Source organism: Siphateles boraxobius, unplaced genomic scaffold (assembly GCF_051911475.1).
Source record: "Siphateles boraxobius isolate OS27281-9 unplaced genomic scaffold, OSU_SipBor_1 49, whole genome shotgun sequence".
NCBI lineage: Eukaryota > Metazoa > Chordata > Actinopteri > Cypriniformes > Leuciscidae > Siphateles > Siphateles boraxobius.
The window spans coordinates 6,549,458-6,568,021 of NW_027509130.1; the positions used below are offsets into that span (position 1 = coordinate 6,549,458).

The 18,564-nt window shown below is 36.5% G+C and overlaps 2 protein-coding genes across 3 annotated transcripts in view; one reads left to right on the forward strand and one right to left on the reverse strand.

The window, feature by feature from the left end:
• The window catches only part of LOC143710998 (MIF4G domain-containing protein B), a 1,123,636-nt gene that overhangs the window by 387,472 nt on the left and 717,600 nt on the right, over positions 1-18,564 (forward strand). The gene's annotated exons all lie outside the window — the stretch shown is intronic.
• elac2 (elaC ribonuclease Z 2) lies at positions 1,335-18,121 on the reverse strand. The gene is made up of 24 exons (XM_077202229.1): positions 17,692-18,121; positions 16,551-16,601; positions 16,382-16,452; positions 16,006-16,070; positions 15,858-15,915; positions 15,056-15,124; positions 14,829-14,957; positions 13,877-13,932; positions 13,699-13,757; positions 13,137-13,209; positions 12,911-13,023; positions 11,319-11,417; positions 11,107-11,245; positions 10,042-10,127; positions 9,495-9,616; positions 9,084-9,174; positions 8,179-8,317; positions 7,629-7,667; positions 7,427-7,536; positions 7,183-7,282; positions 6,345-6,465; positions 4,610-4,688; positions 2,848-2,992; positions 1,335-2,162 (listed from the first exon to the last, which is right to left on the reverse strand). Exons 1-24 carry the CDS (start codon positions 17,955-17,957, stop codon positions 1,920-1,922), a joined length of 2,523 nt encoding a protein of 840 aa, XP_077058344.1. The 5' UTR covers positions 17,958-18,121; the 3' UTR covers positions 1,335-1,919.

Sequence of the window (18,564 nt, forward strand, 5' to 3'; positions counted from 1 at the left end):
ATGAAGACGCCCACAAGATATAGAAATCAATGAGCCTCAGAGAAGCTACAGCATTAGTAGGCCTATGTCATTTAAAAGTTATTTTGTTTTTCATTGAAAAAAAAAAAAGCCTATGAAAAATCTTGTAGATAATTCCCACTGTAATAGAATTCACAGCAAACCAAACTTCATTTGAACCGCTACGATGAATATTAGATCAAAACCACTCTGCTAGTGAACCACTCGGCGAAGCTCACGCCGTCGACAAGATCAGACACATTCGGGTTTTGTGTAATAAATTGATACCAATATCAGACAGATGCAACAGCCATCGTTTAATTTTTCATGTCTTTGAGCTATATCACTTCAGTTTGTTTTCCAGAGGCGAAATCTGATTAGATGTCAAGATAGTGCTCGACATATAAACGGCAAAGCAAACATGTCTTCCTGTTGGGAAGCACTTAATGACAGAGTAACCATCAAACCCAGAGACGTGACATTAAATCACAAGCTTTGTTAGTTGACTGCACAATCTACTTTAGTGACAACTTCATCAGTTCTCATTGGGAAAAAATGATGATGCAGTCTTTGTCTTGAGTTACGATCAAGCTTAGTCCTGCATCTGTCCCAGTGGTTTCTGTTATTATTTAATGTCAACTTAATTACACCCTCCTAGTCTTATGAATTATTCAGCAGTTAAAGGCATTCAGGTTAAAATGTAATGTAACTAATATCATCCAATTAATTCACAATACATAGATTATGGATTATTCAATACATAGAATATTAGATTATGTATTGTGAATAGATTGGATTGTGAAAAGTGTCATCCCAGCCTACATTTTGTTTCACCCTAAAATGTTACTTTATGGACGTAAAAAGGCAAAAACCATTTTGTATTGACTAACACCCCAATGTCCGAGTTGTGAAAGAGTAGATCTTTACTGACGGTCCTTACACCCAACTTGTATAAACTTTCTACAACTAAAAAATACATTTTTGCCTCATCCTTCCTCTCTCAGCTCTATTTTAAACTTTGAACATAAGCTGTATCATGTTTAATACACCATTTAAAATCTTTATCATAAACAAATGGTCTGTAGCTGGAAGATGATTCCCAATTATATCAGCAAACTTCATAGATGTGTCTTCAGCAGTCACATGACCAGAAAAAAAACAATGATTAATCATATATTTATGCCCAACATAAATAATTTAGGCATTTATGCTAAACCAACTATATGCATATTAAATGTATATTTTATAGCTATATGGAAATTTATATTCTATATTCACCCTAAAAAAGATTAAGGGGGAGGGATAAATAAAATGTATATAATAATGACAAATAGTTATCCAGGTTTATGTTTATTTCCCTAAAATAGTTAGAAAAGCCTAAGCTGATCAGCCATTTCATGAGCATAAAATAAAATTACATAGAGAAAGTGTACAAGTGCCTTTTTCACACACCACTGCACTCAGTTTACTCGCAAAAAAAAAAAAAAAAAAACCCTGCCTGATTCAAACTGAAGTGGAATTCTCCATTACTCCATCACTATATGAAAATAACAAACGTAATGTCTTTCTTCAGTGCTAAATTTTTTTTCTCTTTCAGGTTTAAATTAAAATGGCAAACATTCCAAAAAACAAACAAATCGAAGGTAGTGTACATTCCCACCACTTTTTTCCATGGTCTTACCTAAAGCAGAATCAATAGCAGCGGGACAGATTTCACTTCTGATCCCAGTCAGGAACCGACACACTGTATTTCAGAGTAACTCGGATTAATCTCCAGCTGCTTTAATCTCACCCAGCTGGACTTCTACCCAACATGGATTTTATGATATACATTTTAAGTTCATAGCCGACTGGTTCAGTTTCCCCCAGCCGGTCTTCTGATAGGTTGGGCTGATGTAACCCTCAGCCTGAGTGATTGGCCATCAGTTTGCCTTGAGTCGTTTGGCGGCTGCTTCTTGGTTGAGGTCTTCTTGCTCTCTCTTGGCACCTCGGCTCGTCTCTTCCAGTTGGCAGCTCGCTCCGGACTCTCCGTTAGACGGAGGCTCGATGCTCTTCTTCATCTCTCTCTTTTCTCTCCTCTCCTCCATCTCTTCAATCTCCTCCGCAAACAATGCCTTCAGAGGCCGGATGAGCCGCGGAAGCATCTGGAAATCTCCAAATCGAATCTGAGAGCACAAGAAAACAACACATCATTTGATTCACAATGGGATATTACTTTAATTTTGTTTGTGCAACATATGTCAAGTAAAAAAGTGAGGTACAAAAGGAGGAGGTGTAAAGGGAAAGAAGGATGAAAAGAAGTAACTAAGGAAAGAATGATTTAGGCATCCTTGTTTACATCATACCTTACTTAGTTACTTCCTTTTAGATTGTAAGGAAGTAAATAAGGAACAACTAAGGAAAATAAAAAAGGAAGACAAGGGAAAAATATAAGTAATGTATGAAGTAACTGAGAAAAGAAGGGGGCAAGGAAGGAAGGAAATAACTAAGAAAGGATTGAATGAACGAAGGTGGAGGAAGTAACAGTAAGAAATGAAAGATGTAAGGAAGGATTTAAGGAAATAACTAAGGAAAAAGTAGGAGGAAGGAAGGAGGAGGAAGACAACTAAGGAAATAAGGAAGGATGATGCAAGTAATGCAGGAAGTAACTAAAAAAGGAAGTAAGGAGGAAAATAACTAAGGAAATAAGGACAGATTGATTGTGTAAGTAATGCAGGAAGTAATTAAGGAAGGAAGGATATGAGGAAGTAATCAAAAAAGGTAAATATTTAAGTAACTAAGGAAGTAAGAATAAAAGGGAGGCAGGATTTTAGTTAAGAATTAGTTGTTTGACAGTGTGTGTATCCTCACCCTCATGTGGTCAAACGAGATTCCCACTTTACTGTTGAAGTCGTCGTTGAAGAGAGGAATCTTAGCGTACCGCTGACTGAAGTGATTCAACACGATGAATTCAGCGTTCATCTTCATCCCCACGCCAATAGCCTGAGACGTGGTGCTGGAAACAGATTCAGATTCAAACAAAGATCTCTCACACAATCATGCAACTTCATTGGAAGTGTATCTGAATCTGAGCCTCAACTTCAATTTACAAAATAAAAGCCATTAGAAAAGTCTTCATGGACACCATTAGAGTGCTGTAATACTCTGTTTCCCTAACCCAATTCTCACGACTGTTTTCTACAAAGCTGGAAACACAAATCTGTGCATTTCAGTGAATAAAGCTAAACCGAAGCTTCACGGACTTGGACAACACTCTCCAGCCTCTCAGGCAATCAATTTCTCACTGAAACACAAATGAACCTCCACAAAATCCCCAATCAATTCCACTCAGCAGTTCTCAGAGTTATTCAGCTGCTCGATTGGAAAAGGCCCCGGGCGTGACACGAGGAGCGGTTCACCCAGAGACCCGGCGCTCCAGCGCACGACAAGAAACCCAATCAATGCTCATCTAACAGGAGAATCCCAGAACTTTAAAATGAGTCCTCCGTCAGGAAACGCATTATCCTCTGGGAAAGCTGGCCACTTTCATTTCAGAAGATTTTCTCCTTCTGCCTGCGACGGAGTGTTTTTTAGCTCTCGAATCAAAAGATGCTTTATCTTCTTGTCTGTTTTGTTAGTTTGCACTTGCCCAATGCAACCTCACTTTACTCGAGGCAAAAGCTGCATTTTTCGATTACAGAGGCTGATTAACACTTGCAATATTTATGGAAGAGAATCCATGCCAAGTTGAAATGCATTCATTACATTGAAACAATGTTTGCGGAAATTGTGCCACAATGAAAAGGCAATACCGATTCAAAAGTTTGGAGGAAATTTTTTAAATGTTTTCTGAAAGAAGTCTCTTTTGCTCACCAAGGCTGCATTTATTTGATCAAAAATACAGTAAAACTATAATATTGTGAAATATTATTACAAATTAAAAGTGTTTTCTATTTGAATATATGTTAAAATGTAATTTATTCCTGTGATCAAAGCTGAATTTTCAGCATCATTACTCCAGTCTTCAGTGTCACATGATCCTTCAGAAATCATTATAATATGATGATTTGATGCTCAAGAAACATTTATTTCTATTATTAGTGTTAAAAACAGTTGTGCTGCTTCATATTTTTATGGAAACAATGATAACAACGTTAGAAAAACTTTACATTTACATGGAGGGTGTTTTTACAAATTAAAATAAGTGTTTTCAATGTGAAAATGTGTTCATCAACATATTCAAAGCTGAATTTTCAGCATCATTACTCCAGTCTTCAGTGTCACATGATCCTTCAGAAATCATTCTAATTTGAGGATTTGATGCTCAGTAAAATTTATTTATAACATTTTATAATTTATTTAAATTTATTATTATTATTAGTGTTAAAAACAGTTGTGCTGCTTCATATTGTTATGGAAACAATGATAACAACATTAGAAACTTTACATTTACATGGAACTAAGGAGGGTGTTTTTTTGCCTGTAAAACTTGAGTATCAGAATCAATCGTGAAAAACTCAATTAAGAGAGATTTGTTGCTGAAGACAAACATTATAAGAAAATTTTATTTGAAAAAGCCTGATCTGAATTTCTCTTGTATCTGGATGTGTCATTGAACCTGTGTTCATGTTACCTGTGTCTCTTCTCTAACGCCTCTTCTTCCATCCCATCCTCCAGCGTGGCTTCATGAATCAAAAGTGTGGCATTCTTGCCTGAGAACAAACCAAGAGATGAATCAAACTCTCGCCACACACACACACACACACACACCAGTTGACATGCTGTTCCCTCTTTCACCCCATTGTAAAACACACAAACTTTCACACACCAACACACACTCCATTTTTCCCTTTAGAAATCAATCACGAGAACTCCAGCGGCCAAACAAGCGCCGAGACAACAAAGGCCTTTCCTAATGAGCCGAGTGGACCGAACCATCTCAGCGTTCAGGAGGGGAAGGATGAAAGCCCACTGGAGCCATTACAGAGGTTTCGGTGTGATCGATTACATCGCTGATCAAGACAGGAAGCAGCATTTAAACGCAGGCTTCATTCGTATCGATCTGTGAGTCACTATAGAGATTCAGACGCAATTACAGACGCTCACTCTCTCTCTCCCTCTCTCTACAACTGGACTGATGGGCGTTTAATGACCAGATTCTGAATGACTGAATATTTTAGGGTTTGTCCAATGAGAATTAACCATAAACGTGTAACTATAAACCTAATTGCATGCTAAATGTAACTGTGCATCTTAAGGAGTGTGTGTGTGTGTGTGTGTGTGTGTGTGTGTGTGTGTGTGTGTGTGTGTGTGTGTGTGTGTGTGTGTGTGTGTGTGTGTGTGTGTGTGTGTGTGTGTGTGTGTGTGTGTGTGTGTGTGTGTGTGTGTGTGTGTGTGTGAGATCACAAAACTCAAGAACATATTCCGGCTCACATTTCAGCTGAAAATCAATAGAAAAAAAATGAAATTTGTATTAAATGCATAACAAACAAAAATAAATAATCATTTCAGTAACATTTTACTATAAGGTCCTATTATAGTTAATGTTGACAAATGCATTAACTAACATTAACAAATATTAAGAAATACTGTAACGAATGTATTGGTCATTGTTAATGTTAGTTAATAAAAAAATCAACTGTTCATTGTTTGTTTTGGTCCATTAAACAATATTAACAGATACAACTTTTGATTTGAATGATGTATTAGCAAATATTGGAATTAACATTAAGACTAATAAATGCTTTAGAAGTTTTTTTGGTAACACTTTACAATAAGGTTTCATTTGTTAATATTAGTTATTGTATTAACTAACAATGAACAATACATTTACTACTGTATTAATCTTTGTTAATATTAGTTAATAAAAATACAGCTGTTCAATGTTTGTTCATGTTAGTTCACAGTGCATAAACTAATGCTAACAAATACAACCTTTGATTTTGATAATGTATTAGTAAATGTTGAAATTAACATTAAATGAAACCGTATTGTAAAGTGTTACCATTTTTATTGTTAGTTAATGATAACTAATGTAGTTAACAAATGTTAACAAAAGGAACATTATTATAAAGCGTCATTTTATAAACCCTAATTTACATAGTGAACTATTTATACATCATGCTGGTACTTTTTTATTACATTTTAATTAGAATTTCATCAGAATCATCACTGAGGACAATAATTACACGCACGCACACACACACACACACAAATTAAAAATATCAGTGGATTATACGTTCTGAACACTATAACGTTTTAAAGGCCAGTTTTAGTCGATTTTACCTCTTATAAGAATATGATATGTAATATGTATACGCTCGTGTGCAAAAGCATCACCGGTAATAGTGTGTGTATGTGGATTTTACCGATATTGGCGACGGCTTCGCAGGGCATGGTGTCTCCAGAGAACACGAGCTGCCAGCCGGACTGATGCGTCAAGCTGCAGGCAAACGCGTTCTTACAGTGACGAACATAACATGTCTGAAACTACACAATCATGAGAGAGAGAGAGAGAGAGAGAGAGAGAGAGAGAGAGAGAGAGAGAGAGATCAATCACAACATAGATCACTCTTTATTATTTATTAATATAGCAATCTGTCAGTCTGAGTACAGCTGGGAGATATTTTAAAGATTTATGTATAATGGTTTGTTGGTGATATAAAATTAACAACCATTCTAGATCTTGTGATTGGGATTTTAATGCACTTTTTATACAGCCATTAAGCTTCCTTAAAACCAAAAAGTGCATGAAGACACAGAAAAAAAAAAAATTGAAATAGCAATAAAGTTTGATTAATCATCACACTGGCGCATATGAACAAATAAAATATAATTTGTTACTTTTTTAATGTTCTTTTTTGCATTCAACTTTTTTCTTTGCAACTGCTGTTTGCTTGAAATTATGATTCCAAAATAAAACTAATTTAGAAGCAAATGCATAAACATTAAAATATATACTGGGCGTAGCTAGTGCATACAAATAAATAAAATATCATTAGTAACTTTTTTAATGTTCTTTTTTGCATTGAACTTTGTTTTTTTTCATTTTCTTTGTAACTGCTGTTTGCTTGAAATTATGATTCCAAAATAAAGTGAAATAAAAAACAAATTTAAGAGCAAATGCATAAAGATTAAAATATATATTGGGCATAACCAAAAAGATAACACATTTGTTTAGCTATATCACAAATAGGCTATAGAGACCTTGACCAGGTCATTCTTCTTCAGGACAGTCTGAATGAAGGATTTGGTCTTGGCTTTGGGGATCTCGGCACCGTCAAACAAAAACTTTGATGGGATAATACTGGAACAAAAACAGAAGCGATAAGTACATACTTTTTTTACATTGATATACATTTTTTTTTTTTTACAAATGATAATGTATTTGCTGTCATTTGTGAGAATCACAGACAGACAGAGTGAGATATGATAGTGTTTGGTCTCGTACTTGATCTGGCGGAGGATCTGCTGGCAGTGGTCGTGGTACTGGTTCAGCCACGTCATGATCTGGACCGGTGCGATCAGGAACACGGGACTGAACGCTTTACCAAGACTCGTCTGCAACACACAAGACGACGGTAACAGTGAAATAATCCATACACACAAGCACGAAATCATACTGAACCCGAAAAATAAAAGCATGTACATACCAGAGCTCTCTCTCGCTCCAATAACAACTGAATCAAACCCTGCGTGGACGACACAACACACAGCAATGTCAGCAGAGCCATAAATGGCCAAACACACCGATATAATATTCCTACTTTTTAAACATTTATCTCTCAGCTCTCTATGATTCTGCTCTGGACTAAATTAACTTTTTTTTTACAACATAAATGAACCATCACTGAACTTAAGCTGAAGTATGAAGCTATTTTCTTCTAGAAACAAATATAGCTGCATTATTTTCCTGTTATCTCTGTAAAGCTGCTTTGAAACAACCTGTATTGTAAAAAGTGCTATATAAATAAAGGTGACTTGCCCATTAGAGGTTTTCTGCAGTTAAATATTTTAGCATAATGATGCTAAACTGTATAACTGATCATTTATTTAATTATTTGGTAAGTATGCATAATTAGCAGGATAATGTACAGTCAAGCGGTCTTTATGGCCAAATAAACTTTTAATCCATACACACAAGTATGTATAATATATGTATGTATGTATTGTCTTCTGTTTTTTGTCTTCTGTTGGCCTCACCGTGTGATGGTCTGCGTGCAGGTGCGACACAAAGACGGTGGAGAGTTTGGAGAGGATCTCGTCCACGTCATTGCCATAATGACGACACAACTGACCGAACGTTCCCTCCCCACAATCCAACAGCAGCGACTGAGATGGGCTGAGGAGCACAGATGATGATCAGACACACCTCTGCGTCAAATCAACTCCGCTGATATTATATTACAGCAATACAACACACTGTGTTACTGTGATTTTACCACAGTACAGAAGTATTGTTCGGACCGCTGTGAACCAGAGGGACTAAAACCAACTTAACCATGAAAAAACAACCATATTTCAAGAAAATTGATTTTAGAAAACATCAATAGCAACATCATAAAAGGCATCAATGTTGATTAAATAATTCCAGTGACTTGTAGTAACTCGCCAATTTTTAATTATTCTTAGTGTATATATATATATATATATATATATATATATGTCTCTCTCTCTCTCTCTCTCTCTCTCTATAGAGAAAGAGAGAGAGAGAGAGAGAGAGAGAGAGAGAGAAATATATAGATGGATGTATAGAGGAGGGCGCAACTAAATTATAATGCTACTTAACAACCACTTGATTAACCACCACAAAATAGGTGTCGTTTTAAAGCTTAGAAGCTCGGCTTTACAAGGGAGTTTTTTTGGACCCTTGGTTAATTATGCTTCGAAATAAACAGCTAGCCTGTCTTGAAGACATTAATACACTTAGAATATGTAGAATAATACAGTACATAGTAGTACATAATACAGTAGAATATGTAACTACCGGTATGTACGTCTCGATTGCTTCATTTTTCTTGTGTGTTTGCTGCATGTGTTTTTGCGCATGAGCCGCACGCACTTCAAAACCACGCACTCTAATGATGACCTTTCTTGATAAATATTACCTGATGTTCACTAAAGTCCCACTGACGTTCCTGATCTTCATCGGCAGGGACGAGCCGGTGCCCAAAAACACGATCTCAGGAAACTTCTCACCTTCACCAGCACAGGAAACAAACAAACACGACAAACATATGAAAACTGAATTAATTCAGCACATACACTGCAATAAGAGCGTAAAAACTTATTTTAGTTATAGTTCATATAGATAAGATCCGGGTTTTTTTATGACCACTATAGAAATCCATTTCCTCTTGCAGGATCTGAGGCGTCTGGCGCAGATACAGTAGAGAGTGAAAGTGAAGAAAGTTTTACTCTTGAGGAAATTAAATGTCAAGCTGTGGAAGTGTTCTTGTCGTTCTGCACTTCTAATTCAATGCTTTCATCCCTCCTTCTCTCTCTTTTGGAAATCTCACCAGATGTGGAGACGGACGCAGCCGCCTGGAACTTTCTGCACTCCTCAACTTCCTCCAGAAAGTTTGGCACTTCGGCGGCTTCCTTCGCAAACTCCTCAGAGTCGCAGGACAGGATGGCATCTCTACACACACACACACACACACACACACACACACACACACACACACACACACACACACACACACACACACACGCGTGCAAAAGTGCCTCAACTTGGATCAAGATTTATAAGAACTTCATAAGAAATGGTTTGTTGAAGCTGTGAACATTTATTAACTCATTATTATTGCCTTGTTACACACTATTAACTTGCACAATTAGCTTGTGAACAAAATATTTGAGGTATATGAAGACCACAATTAAACTACAGTTGTCAACATTTGAAGAGGATCAAAAAAGTTAATCATAGTTAGACAAGACAAGAGCAGGAATTGTTCAAAATTCATGTATAACTTTGATGAAAGGTTTTGATCCACTTCAAATGTTGACGACTGTATTTAAGTTGTATCATCTGTGTCACACTGCGGATCAACGACCTGAACTGACCGTTGCCACTCCAGTTTGGGCCGAAGCTGAAACTTGAGCAGACACTCGGCTCTTACGTTGGGGACGCTTAGAGACGCCTGAGGCTCCTACAACACACACAAAGAACAGACACATTAATAACTGACTGAAGTCACATTGGGCAAAAATTGAAAAAGTTGAAAAATAGTTAATTCAATTAGAAAAAGACATTACAAAAAAAACATTAAATCAGAAAAACAACAACAAAAAGGTACATTGTCACAAAATCACAATGAACACTTATAATAAATAAATAAATAGTCAAAAAGTTCCTAAAGGCAATAAACTGACCTAGAGACAAAACAGAAACCATTTCATAAAATAAATTAAATAATTTAAAAAAGCATTAAAAATGAAATAACATCAAGAAAAATATATAACAAATACATTAAAAAATATAAAATTATTACAAAATACAAAACAAATGACAAAAAATTACATAAAAACAGATAAATAAATAATTGACAAATTAATAAAAATATCAAATTAATCTGACCTGTAACAGAGACTATTTAATTGGAAATGTAAAACATTAAAGTAAATAGTAATTGTTAAAGTATTAACTACAAATAAATAAAAATTAAAAAAATATATATAATATATATATATATATATATATATATATATATATATATATATATATATATATACATACACATTGGCAATTATCTATTTAACACACTTACCTGTAACAGAGACTATGCAATATTTCATTAGAAATTAGCATCAAATAAAACATTAAATGAGAAAAAAAGTATATAAAAAAAAGTTAATTAAACTCAAAAAAAAATGTGGTTACACATTATTTTAAGGTGTCCTTGTTACATACTTGCTATAGGGTTAGGGTAGGATAGGGCTTTGGTATAGTTGCATGTAATTATGCATAATATAGTTATTATTACAGTAACTACACGTAATGTGTAACAAGTACACTGTAGAATAAAGTGTTACCAAAAACCAGAAATGATTCCTGAAACAGGAACAGTTAATGAGAAATATAACTATACATCTCTAACTGTAAAGCACCAGGAGTGTGTGTTGCCGTACTTTGCTCTTGTAGAGTTTGAGCTGAGGGAAGATCTCGGGATGGATGAGGTTGAGCTGCGTCTGGAGTTTGAGACTGCGGGCGTTGTGAGGCGTGAACGTCTGCTCGTTCATCACCAGATGCTCTGTGCTGCTGGGAAACCTGACACACAACAGACCCGTCACACACACACACACACGATCAGATCCCTGCAATCACTGGAGTCCAGCTGTACCTCTCCATCCAGCTCTTGTACTGATCCGTGTTCAACACCGACTCCGGCGTCATGTGGACCACGAGAGCCGCTGAGTCCTCAGATCCGCCGCTCTGATACCTGCACACACACACACGTCTGGTTTACTATCTTCTCTCTATATAGAAGTAATGGTTTTTATGCTGTACAAACTGTATATTCTATCCCCTTACACTAACCCTACCCCCAAACCTACCCATCACACACACACACACACACACACACACACACACACACACACACTAACCCTACCCCTGAACCTACCCATCACAAACACTAACCCTACCCCTAAACCTACCCATCACACACACACACACACTAACCCTACCCCTAAACCTACCCATCACACACACACACACACACACACACACACACACACACACACACACACACACACACACACAGACAAACCCTACTGCTAAACCTACCCATCACACACACACACACACACACACACACACACACACACACACACACACACACACACACACACACACACACACACACACTAACCCTACCCCAAACCTACCCATCACACAGACACAAACACACACACTATCCCTACCAATCACAGAAAACTTTCTGCAGTTTTCCATTTTCAACAAAACTCATTCTGTATGATTTATAAGCATGTGTACCCATGAGGACCTCAATTAAGGTCCCCACAGTGACACACAAGTCCCCATGAGTCTGTGTGCATTGGTTTAAGTCCCCACCGGGATAGAAAAACATGTACACACACACACAGTGACACTGTTAGATGCATATGGAGAGAAAGTGTGCCTGGTATGTCTCTATAGGAGTTTTCACACAGAGTAATTCTAGGAACTAGCCACCATGATGGATCCCGAGAGCTAATGTTTCCCTTAGGAACATGTTCCCGGTTGCATTCGCACAGCCAGTAGGAACTCTGAAGTGACGTAAGCCACACTTGTTGTTGTGACTTTTATTTTGAAGGCGCGGCTGACCTTTATTTCGCCAGTCAGAGCCACACAGTGCTCGCATTCTCAGTGTTCATTAGTTTACGACGTGTCTTACAGTCCTGTCTAATATGTTATTAGATATATCTGTTATACATAGAAAGTAGACAGTAGTGAAAAGGTATTAGCGTATGCAGTGCGGTTGATATCCAGTGTTGCTAGCTGAGCAGAAATACATAATCATTTTCGCTTGGTCCCCTCAAAGTTGCGTTGGATTTTCTCCTCAGCGTAAAGGTTAAGAGGCCCATGTATCACTGTTTTCCATGTTCGTAGAGTTCGTTTCTGGAGTTAATATATAGGCTATAATCTGTGTGTTTACACGGCTTTTAAAAAATTGCAAGTGTTGTTGATTCGCGTGTGTTCGGCCAATCAGCGTACACTAACGTCACTGATAGTTCCTATAGTGCTGATTAAGACCCGACTCTGAAGTAGGAGCAAATTTAGTTCCTCCAAAAGGAGTTCCTAGAACTAAAATTGTTCCCAGTTCCTGCGGTGCGAATACGGAAAAAAATCCGTGAACTTCCGCCAATAGTTCTAGGAACTATGAAAAGGATCCTCCGGTGCGAAAGCCCCTCACGGGAGACGTATCTTCACCTTTGTAAGATGTGATTGGTGCAGAGTGGCTGAATGAAGTCTTCTGACGGACAGTCGACCACGATAAACACAGGTCCGGGATCAGCCGGAGTGCACAGCTCTTCCGGTCGGATCTGAAACACACACTGCAAAGTCAGAACAACCAGATCCAAAGTCCTCAGATCAACACTGGAGACTCTCGGCTCTACAGAGGTAAGGAAACATCTGTGCAGAACTGGAGAATCACCTCTTTTCCATCGTGTGTGACGGTATTCCCAGCTTTCAGAGCCTCGATTATGGGCCCGATGGCTGCTGTTCCTCTACAAAAGAAAACAAGCATATGTTCATATTTAGGGATGCAGGATATATCGGCCACCATATCGGTCTGATGTTATTTGGCCGATATATTAAAGTCGATAAATAATGGATTATTTCCTTCAGCTGAGACACTTCAGATGCACCATGATGGTTTTGAATTGCTTGAAATATGATTGGAATCACTTCAAAAAGGAAAATACAGTTAATGTGCAATGCAAGTCTGTCATAAGTCTGTCATATAGGCTACATAAAATTATAATGAAGATATTATAATTGCGTGTTTGGGATGTGGCTTTTAATGGAGAGACTTTTGTTTTTGTAATCAGGCTCGGAAAAATTATATAAAAATTTTGATTTAGATGTATCGGCCAAAATATCGGTTATCATCTTTCAAATATAAATAATTATTAGTATCGGCCAAAATGTTAACATGGGTGCATCACATGTGTGTTATATTTCAGTCCTGAACACACAACTGATCAGACACTCACACCGGCAGGCCCATCTCTTTAGCTTTCAGTACCAGGAAGTTCCCTTTCTTGGAGTGTAACTGAAGAAACATTACATGGAAAATAAGCTATTAGACACAGCATGATCTTAAAGGTGAAACGATACATGAAGTTAATAAAATTATTAATTTTATCATATTGACTTATTATTTCTGCTAACCTTACACACGTAAGCCACCACGAGAGATGCATCTCTGGTGATATTTCCTTTCCCTTCTGTGAAGAAAAAAAACCATTCAGATTAAACACATTAGTGCCACTCTCTTTAAGTGCACTTCAAAACAACCACAAATTATGAATATGACGCACATGTGACATGCAAACTGCCTTTGTTTAAACTAAAGTTTTGCTGAATGAAACAAGTTTAGATTTGTTTTATTTTTTATCCACACGCAAGTTCAAATGCAATGGAAAATATTATTTGAATTACTATAATTATTATTATTGGAGAAAATATAATATAAAAACATAACTGGGAAAATGGAACTTGGATTGAAATATTTATTTTTAAATTAAACAAAACTAATTATACATTTCGAATTCAAGACAATAATAATGGACAAACTTATTTTTTTTTTCAAATGATCAATGTAGTTCAAATGCAATAAACACGTATTTTACTTATTATATTTTTTTTATTATTTACCACTAATGTAAGTAAATAAAGAAATAAAATAATAATATAAATAATTTAAATAAAATATATATTAAACATTTTCATAGCATTTTAACTACAAACTACATAGTTTGCGACTCATTTAAAACAAATTGTATTCGTTTTCATATCTACTTTATTTTGTAAGGAAAAAGTAATTTTCTGTGAATATACGAGACTTCTGATTCATTTGCCGCTAGAGGTAAATAACTGGAACGGGGATGGGTAACGGGTTATTTGAGTTCAGCTCCAACCCTGATAAACTGAAGCCTTAAGCTGTGTCTGAAATCGCCCCCTATACCCTCAAATAGGGCGTTATTTGAGGGAACACCCATTTGTAGTGGTGTCTGAACCCATAGTGGACCTTATCGAGTGCACTCATTCAATCCCATAATGCACCGCAATAACGAGTGTACAACTGATGCATACGCTACAGCCAGCAGTGTGTGTGTCTTGCCTGGACTGGGTGATCTTCTGCTGGCATTCAGATCCTCCTCCAGATCCTCCAGTCTCCTGAGCGCCCCCTTCTGACCGCTGTCAGGACTGCAGCTGCGCACCGAGCCGGGGGAACCTCTGCCACGCTCGGCTAACACACACACACACACACAGAGAGAGCAGAGACGGATCCTTTACATGTGAAGGTTTTCAAACGTTCAGAACAGTGTATGATGAGGCGACACTCACAGAAGAGAGGAACTTGACTGACGGTCATCGTGTTGTCTTTATATTGAGGATCAGTGTACGGCCTCACAGCTGCAAAACCAAGAAAAACAAACAGCATCTCCTTCAGCTGAGTAAACGAACCATAGATGTTATTTTAGGATCATTTATATTTATATTAAAATTTTCAATTATAGTTTCTAGTCTTGTTTCAGTTTTCATTTTAGATTAAGGTTTAGCTAATTTGTATTAGTTTTTGATTTTTTTTTCCATCTCTCTTTAGTTTTACCGCATTTACTTTTACTTTAACACTTTTAGTACTTCAAAAAATGAAAGGTGCAGTGTGTAAACTTTAGCGGCATCTAGTGGTGAGGTTGTGAATTGCAACCAACAGAAGTTACTGTTGCCTTCTCTGCACGAAGAACAACATAGTGCCGGAACGCGTTTGTCCTTTTAGGGCTACTGTAGAAACATGTTGCCGCATTTCAATCTAAGGGGATCAGTGTGTGTAGATAGAAAAGGCTCATTCTTAGGTAATAAAAACATAACGGTTCATTAAGTAAGGTCTTTTATTCACCACTTAAAACACAGTTATGTATAGGATATTGTATTTCTGTCAACAGATCCTCCTAAATATTATATAATGCACCTTTAAAACTAAAACAAAAAAACTGTTTAAAAAAAAAACACTGATGAACTTGTTCATCTGACATTTATATTTTATTTCAGCTCTATTTAAAGCTTATGCTATTTTAGTACACTATAACAACACTGCATATATAACTGATATGAGAAGATCGAGGAGACTGATAACGGTGGACTTTACCAAGTTTAATGTCTTCCAGTGGTCCTGAAAACGCTCGTATGGCCTGTAAATATTTCTCCTAAAACAACAGACCAACACACTTCAGTCAAACACCACCAGAACATTCATAAAAATTTCCAAACGGACACAAAGATTTCCATAAACGCACCAGCTGTGGCGGTCCTGACAGGACACACTGAGGGACTCCCGTGTCTTTGAGGGTCAGGATCATCCCTGAAAAACACAAAACACAGAGTCATGAACCAGTCAAACAGAGAGCAGATTATCTAACCTTAGTCTTTACACAGCAATGCAAAACTCTGCAAATAGCTACAAGAAAATAGTGTGGATCTGGGGGCGTATTACAGAAACTTTCTATCTTAAGTCTTCAGTTAAGATCAGATTATGGACAAGAAATGTCATTTCGTAATAGCTTTTGTCCTAAATGAGGTCCTAACTGGAATGTCCATGGTTACCAAACAGATAAGATAGGATAAAAACTGGAAAAGATGAAAAAAAAAAACCAGAATGAAATGGTAAAGCACCTGATAAACCGCCGACCGTCTCCCAGCTCATCCTGGTGAGGAAGATGTTATCCAAGCGTGCAATTTTCATTCTGGATACACAATCAAAACACAAAATATGCCGTATGAACACAGAAGAGTGTCCTTGCGTCACGTCACAGTGAATCTGCAGTGTTAATTGATGTCTTACTTGTGTTCCTGCATGAGTCTCTGAGTTCCTTCACCACAGTTGAACAGATACCTGCATATCCAACAGATGCTTTACCATTAACACTGTATAGATACAGCACTATATACATACAGGCGGCTTGACATTTCATACTCAGTTTCACTAATAATTCACACAATATTCAGCTTAGGTGCTCATCATGTATATTCAAATATAAATAAAAGTGAAAATATAAAAAGGCATTTATATATTCCTTTAGTATATGCTTTTATCCAAGGCACCTAAATATCTGCTCAATCAACATATAATGACTTTTATTTGTAATGTATAAGAGTCTCTTATAAGGGAATTTCTGTAAATGTTGTTTTTAAATGAAAGGTAAGTGATATAAATACTCAAATAAATAAAGTCAAATAATAATCAAATAAAGTTTGATATTTTATAATATATTAAATATTTTTTATTTATTTATAGGTAGCACTGTGATTTATTTCTAAAACATTTATGTAATTTTATATTTATAATTCATTAACTAATGAACTCTGATAACAAGTTATATTAGATAAGGTTTAAATAGTAAAACATTTTGAAATATCATGATATTTTTTAAAGCATGTATTCAATTTTTATTCATATATTTTGTATTTATTCAGATAGTTGTATAAAAGTATTTAAAGCATGTGTAAGCAAATTAACTACTGATTTGTTAAACATTACATAATGTGACAATGTTTGTTAATGTTATTAAGCAATTAATGTTATGTTGTGCTTTTATAAGTAACATTTTATAATCACTTCTATTTTTATTAAAACATTTAAAATCATTCATCATTCAAATCAATATATTAATACATTTCCTTGAGTCATATATTTATATAAATGTATTTAATGCTCATGTCTATAAACTACTGATTTGTTAAGCTTTTCATTACATATTGTGCCAATGTTTGTTAATGTTATTTGAAACGTATGCAATGTTACCTTTATTCTATTTTAATACATATATTTATTCAGGGTTTTTTTCTCAAAATAAGCTGATGTTTAACTGTACATCACCTACTGATGTATTAATGTAATGATGATTATTGATGTTATAGAGCTGTTTCACCCTCATGACAGATTCTTTGTCACGTGACGCTGAATGATGTCGCGTGAGACTCACCTGTTATACTCGGAGAAGACGTACAGCGACGCGCCGTTATCGCGACTCCCCGCGCCCGCGACCTGCACATACACGGTGGACGGCCCGTGCAGCTCGCCCTGCCTGCGGTTGTCCCTCGTCTTCACATGTCTCCGCGTGTCTTTCACAGGTCTGGTCTTCCCGGAGGAGTGTGTGTCCATCAGTGTCAGCGGTCTCTGCATTAGCAAAGTCTCTCCAGCGACTTTTAGTCTGTGTGTGAGGAAAGAGCACCGGAGGCGCGCGAGCATAATAAACACCGCGAGCGCCTACGACGAGCGGCTCATAATATCAGCTCAATAAAGACAAAAAATATCCCGAATATGCTCTGTTTGTTTCTGTACAGCACAGCAGTTTGAAGGACTCACTCGCATGTGTGTGTTGATGCTGCTGGACGCGCTTCCGTCGCGCAATGATGACGTCTGGACTAGAAATAGAACTAGGTGGAATAGACATATAGACAGTAAAAGAAAGGAATAGACTGTAAAAAAGTAATGACGCGAAAAAATATGATGTATTAACAATATAGACTGTAAAAAAATACCGTACCTTTTAAATTATTCAACATATTTTACATCGGTAATAGATAATCTACTTTAAATCTGATATCGACAAAATGTGTAACTTTTGTGTAATGTTTACAAAAACATTAGACAATATGTAAACAGTTTTTTGTAAACAATGTCTAACTTGTAAAGTGTAAAGATTCATCACTATAATTTTACTACATTATTTTCTGGAAATGTTGTGCAGAATGTGCACTTATGTTATTGATTATTTGTACTCTCAGTTTACATTATGTTGGGAATTTGTGTGTGTGTCTGTGTGTGTGTGTGTGTGTGTGTGTGTGTGTGTGTG

Coding starts and splice junctions, on each gene's coding strand:
- elac2 (XM_077202229.1), bottom strand. CDS start 17,957: ATGCTCGCGCGCCTCCGGTGCTCTTTCCTCACACACAGACTAAAAGTC. Junction 11,246..11,318: donor TACAAGAGCTGGATGGAGAG/GTACAGCTGGAC, acceptor GTTGTGTGTCAG/GTTTCCCAGCAGCACAGAGC. Junction 10,128..11,106: donor TCAAACTCTACAAGAGCAAA/GTACGGCAACAC, acceptor TGTGTGTTGTAG/GAGCCTCAGGCGTCTCTAAG.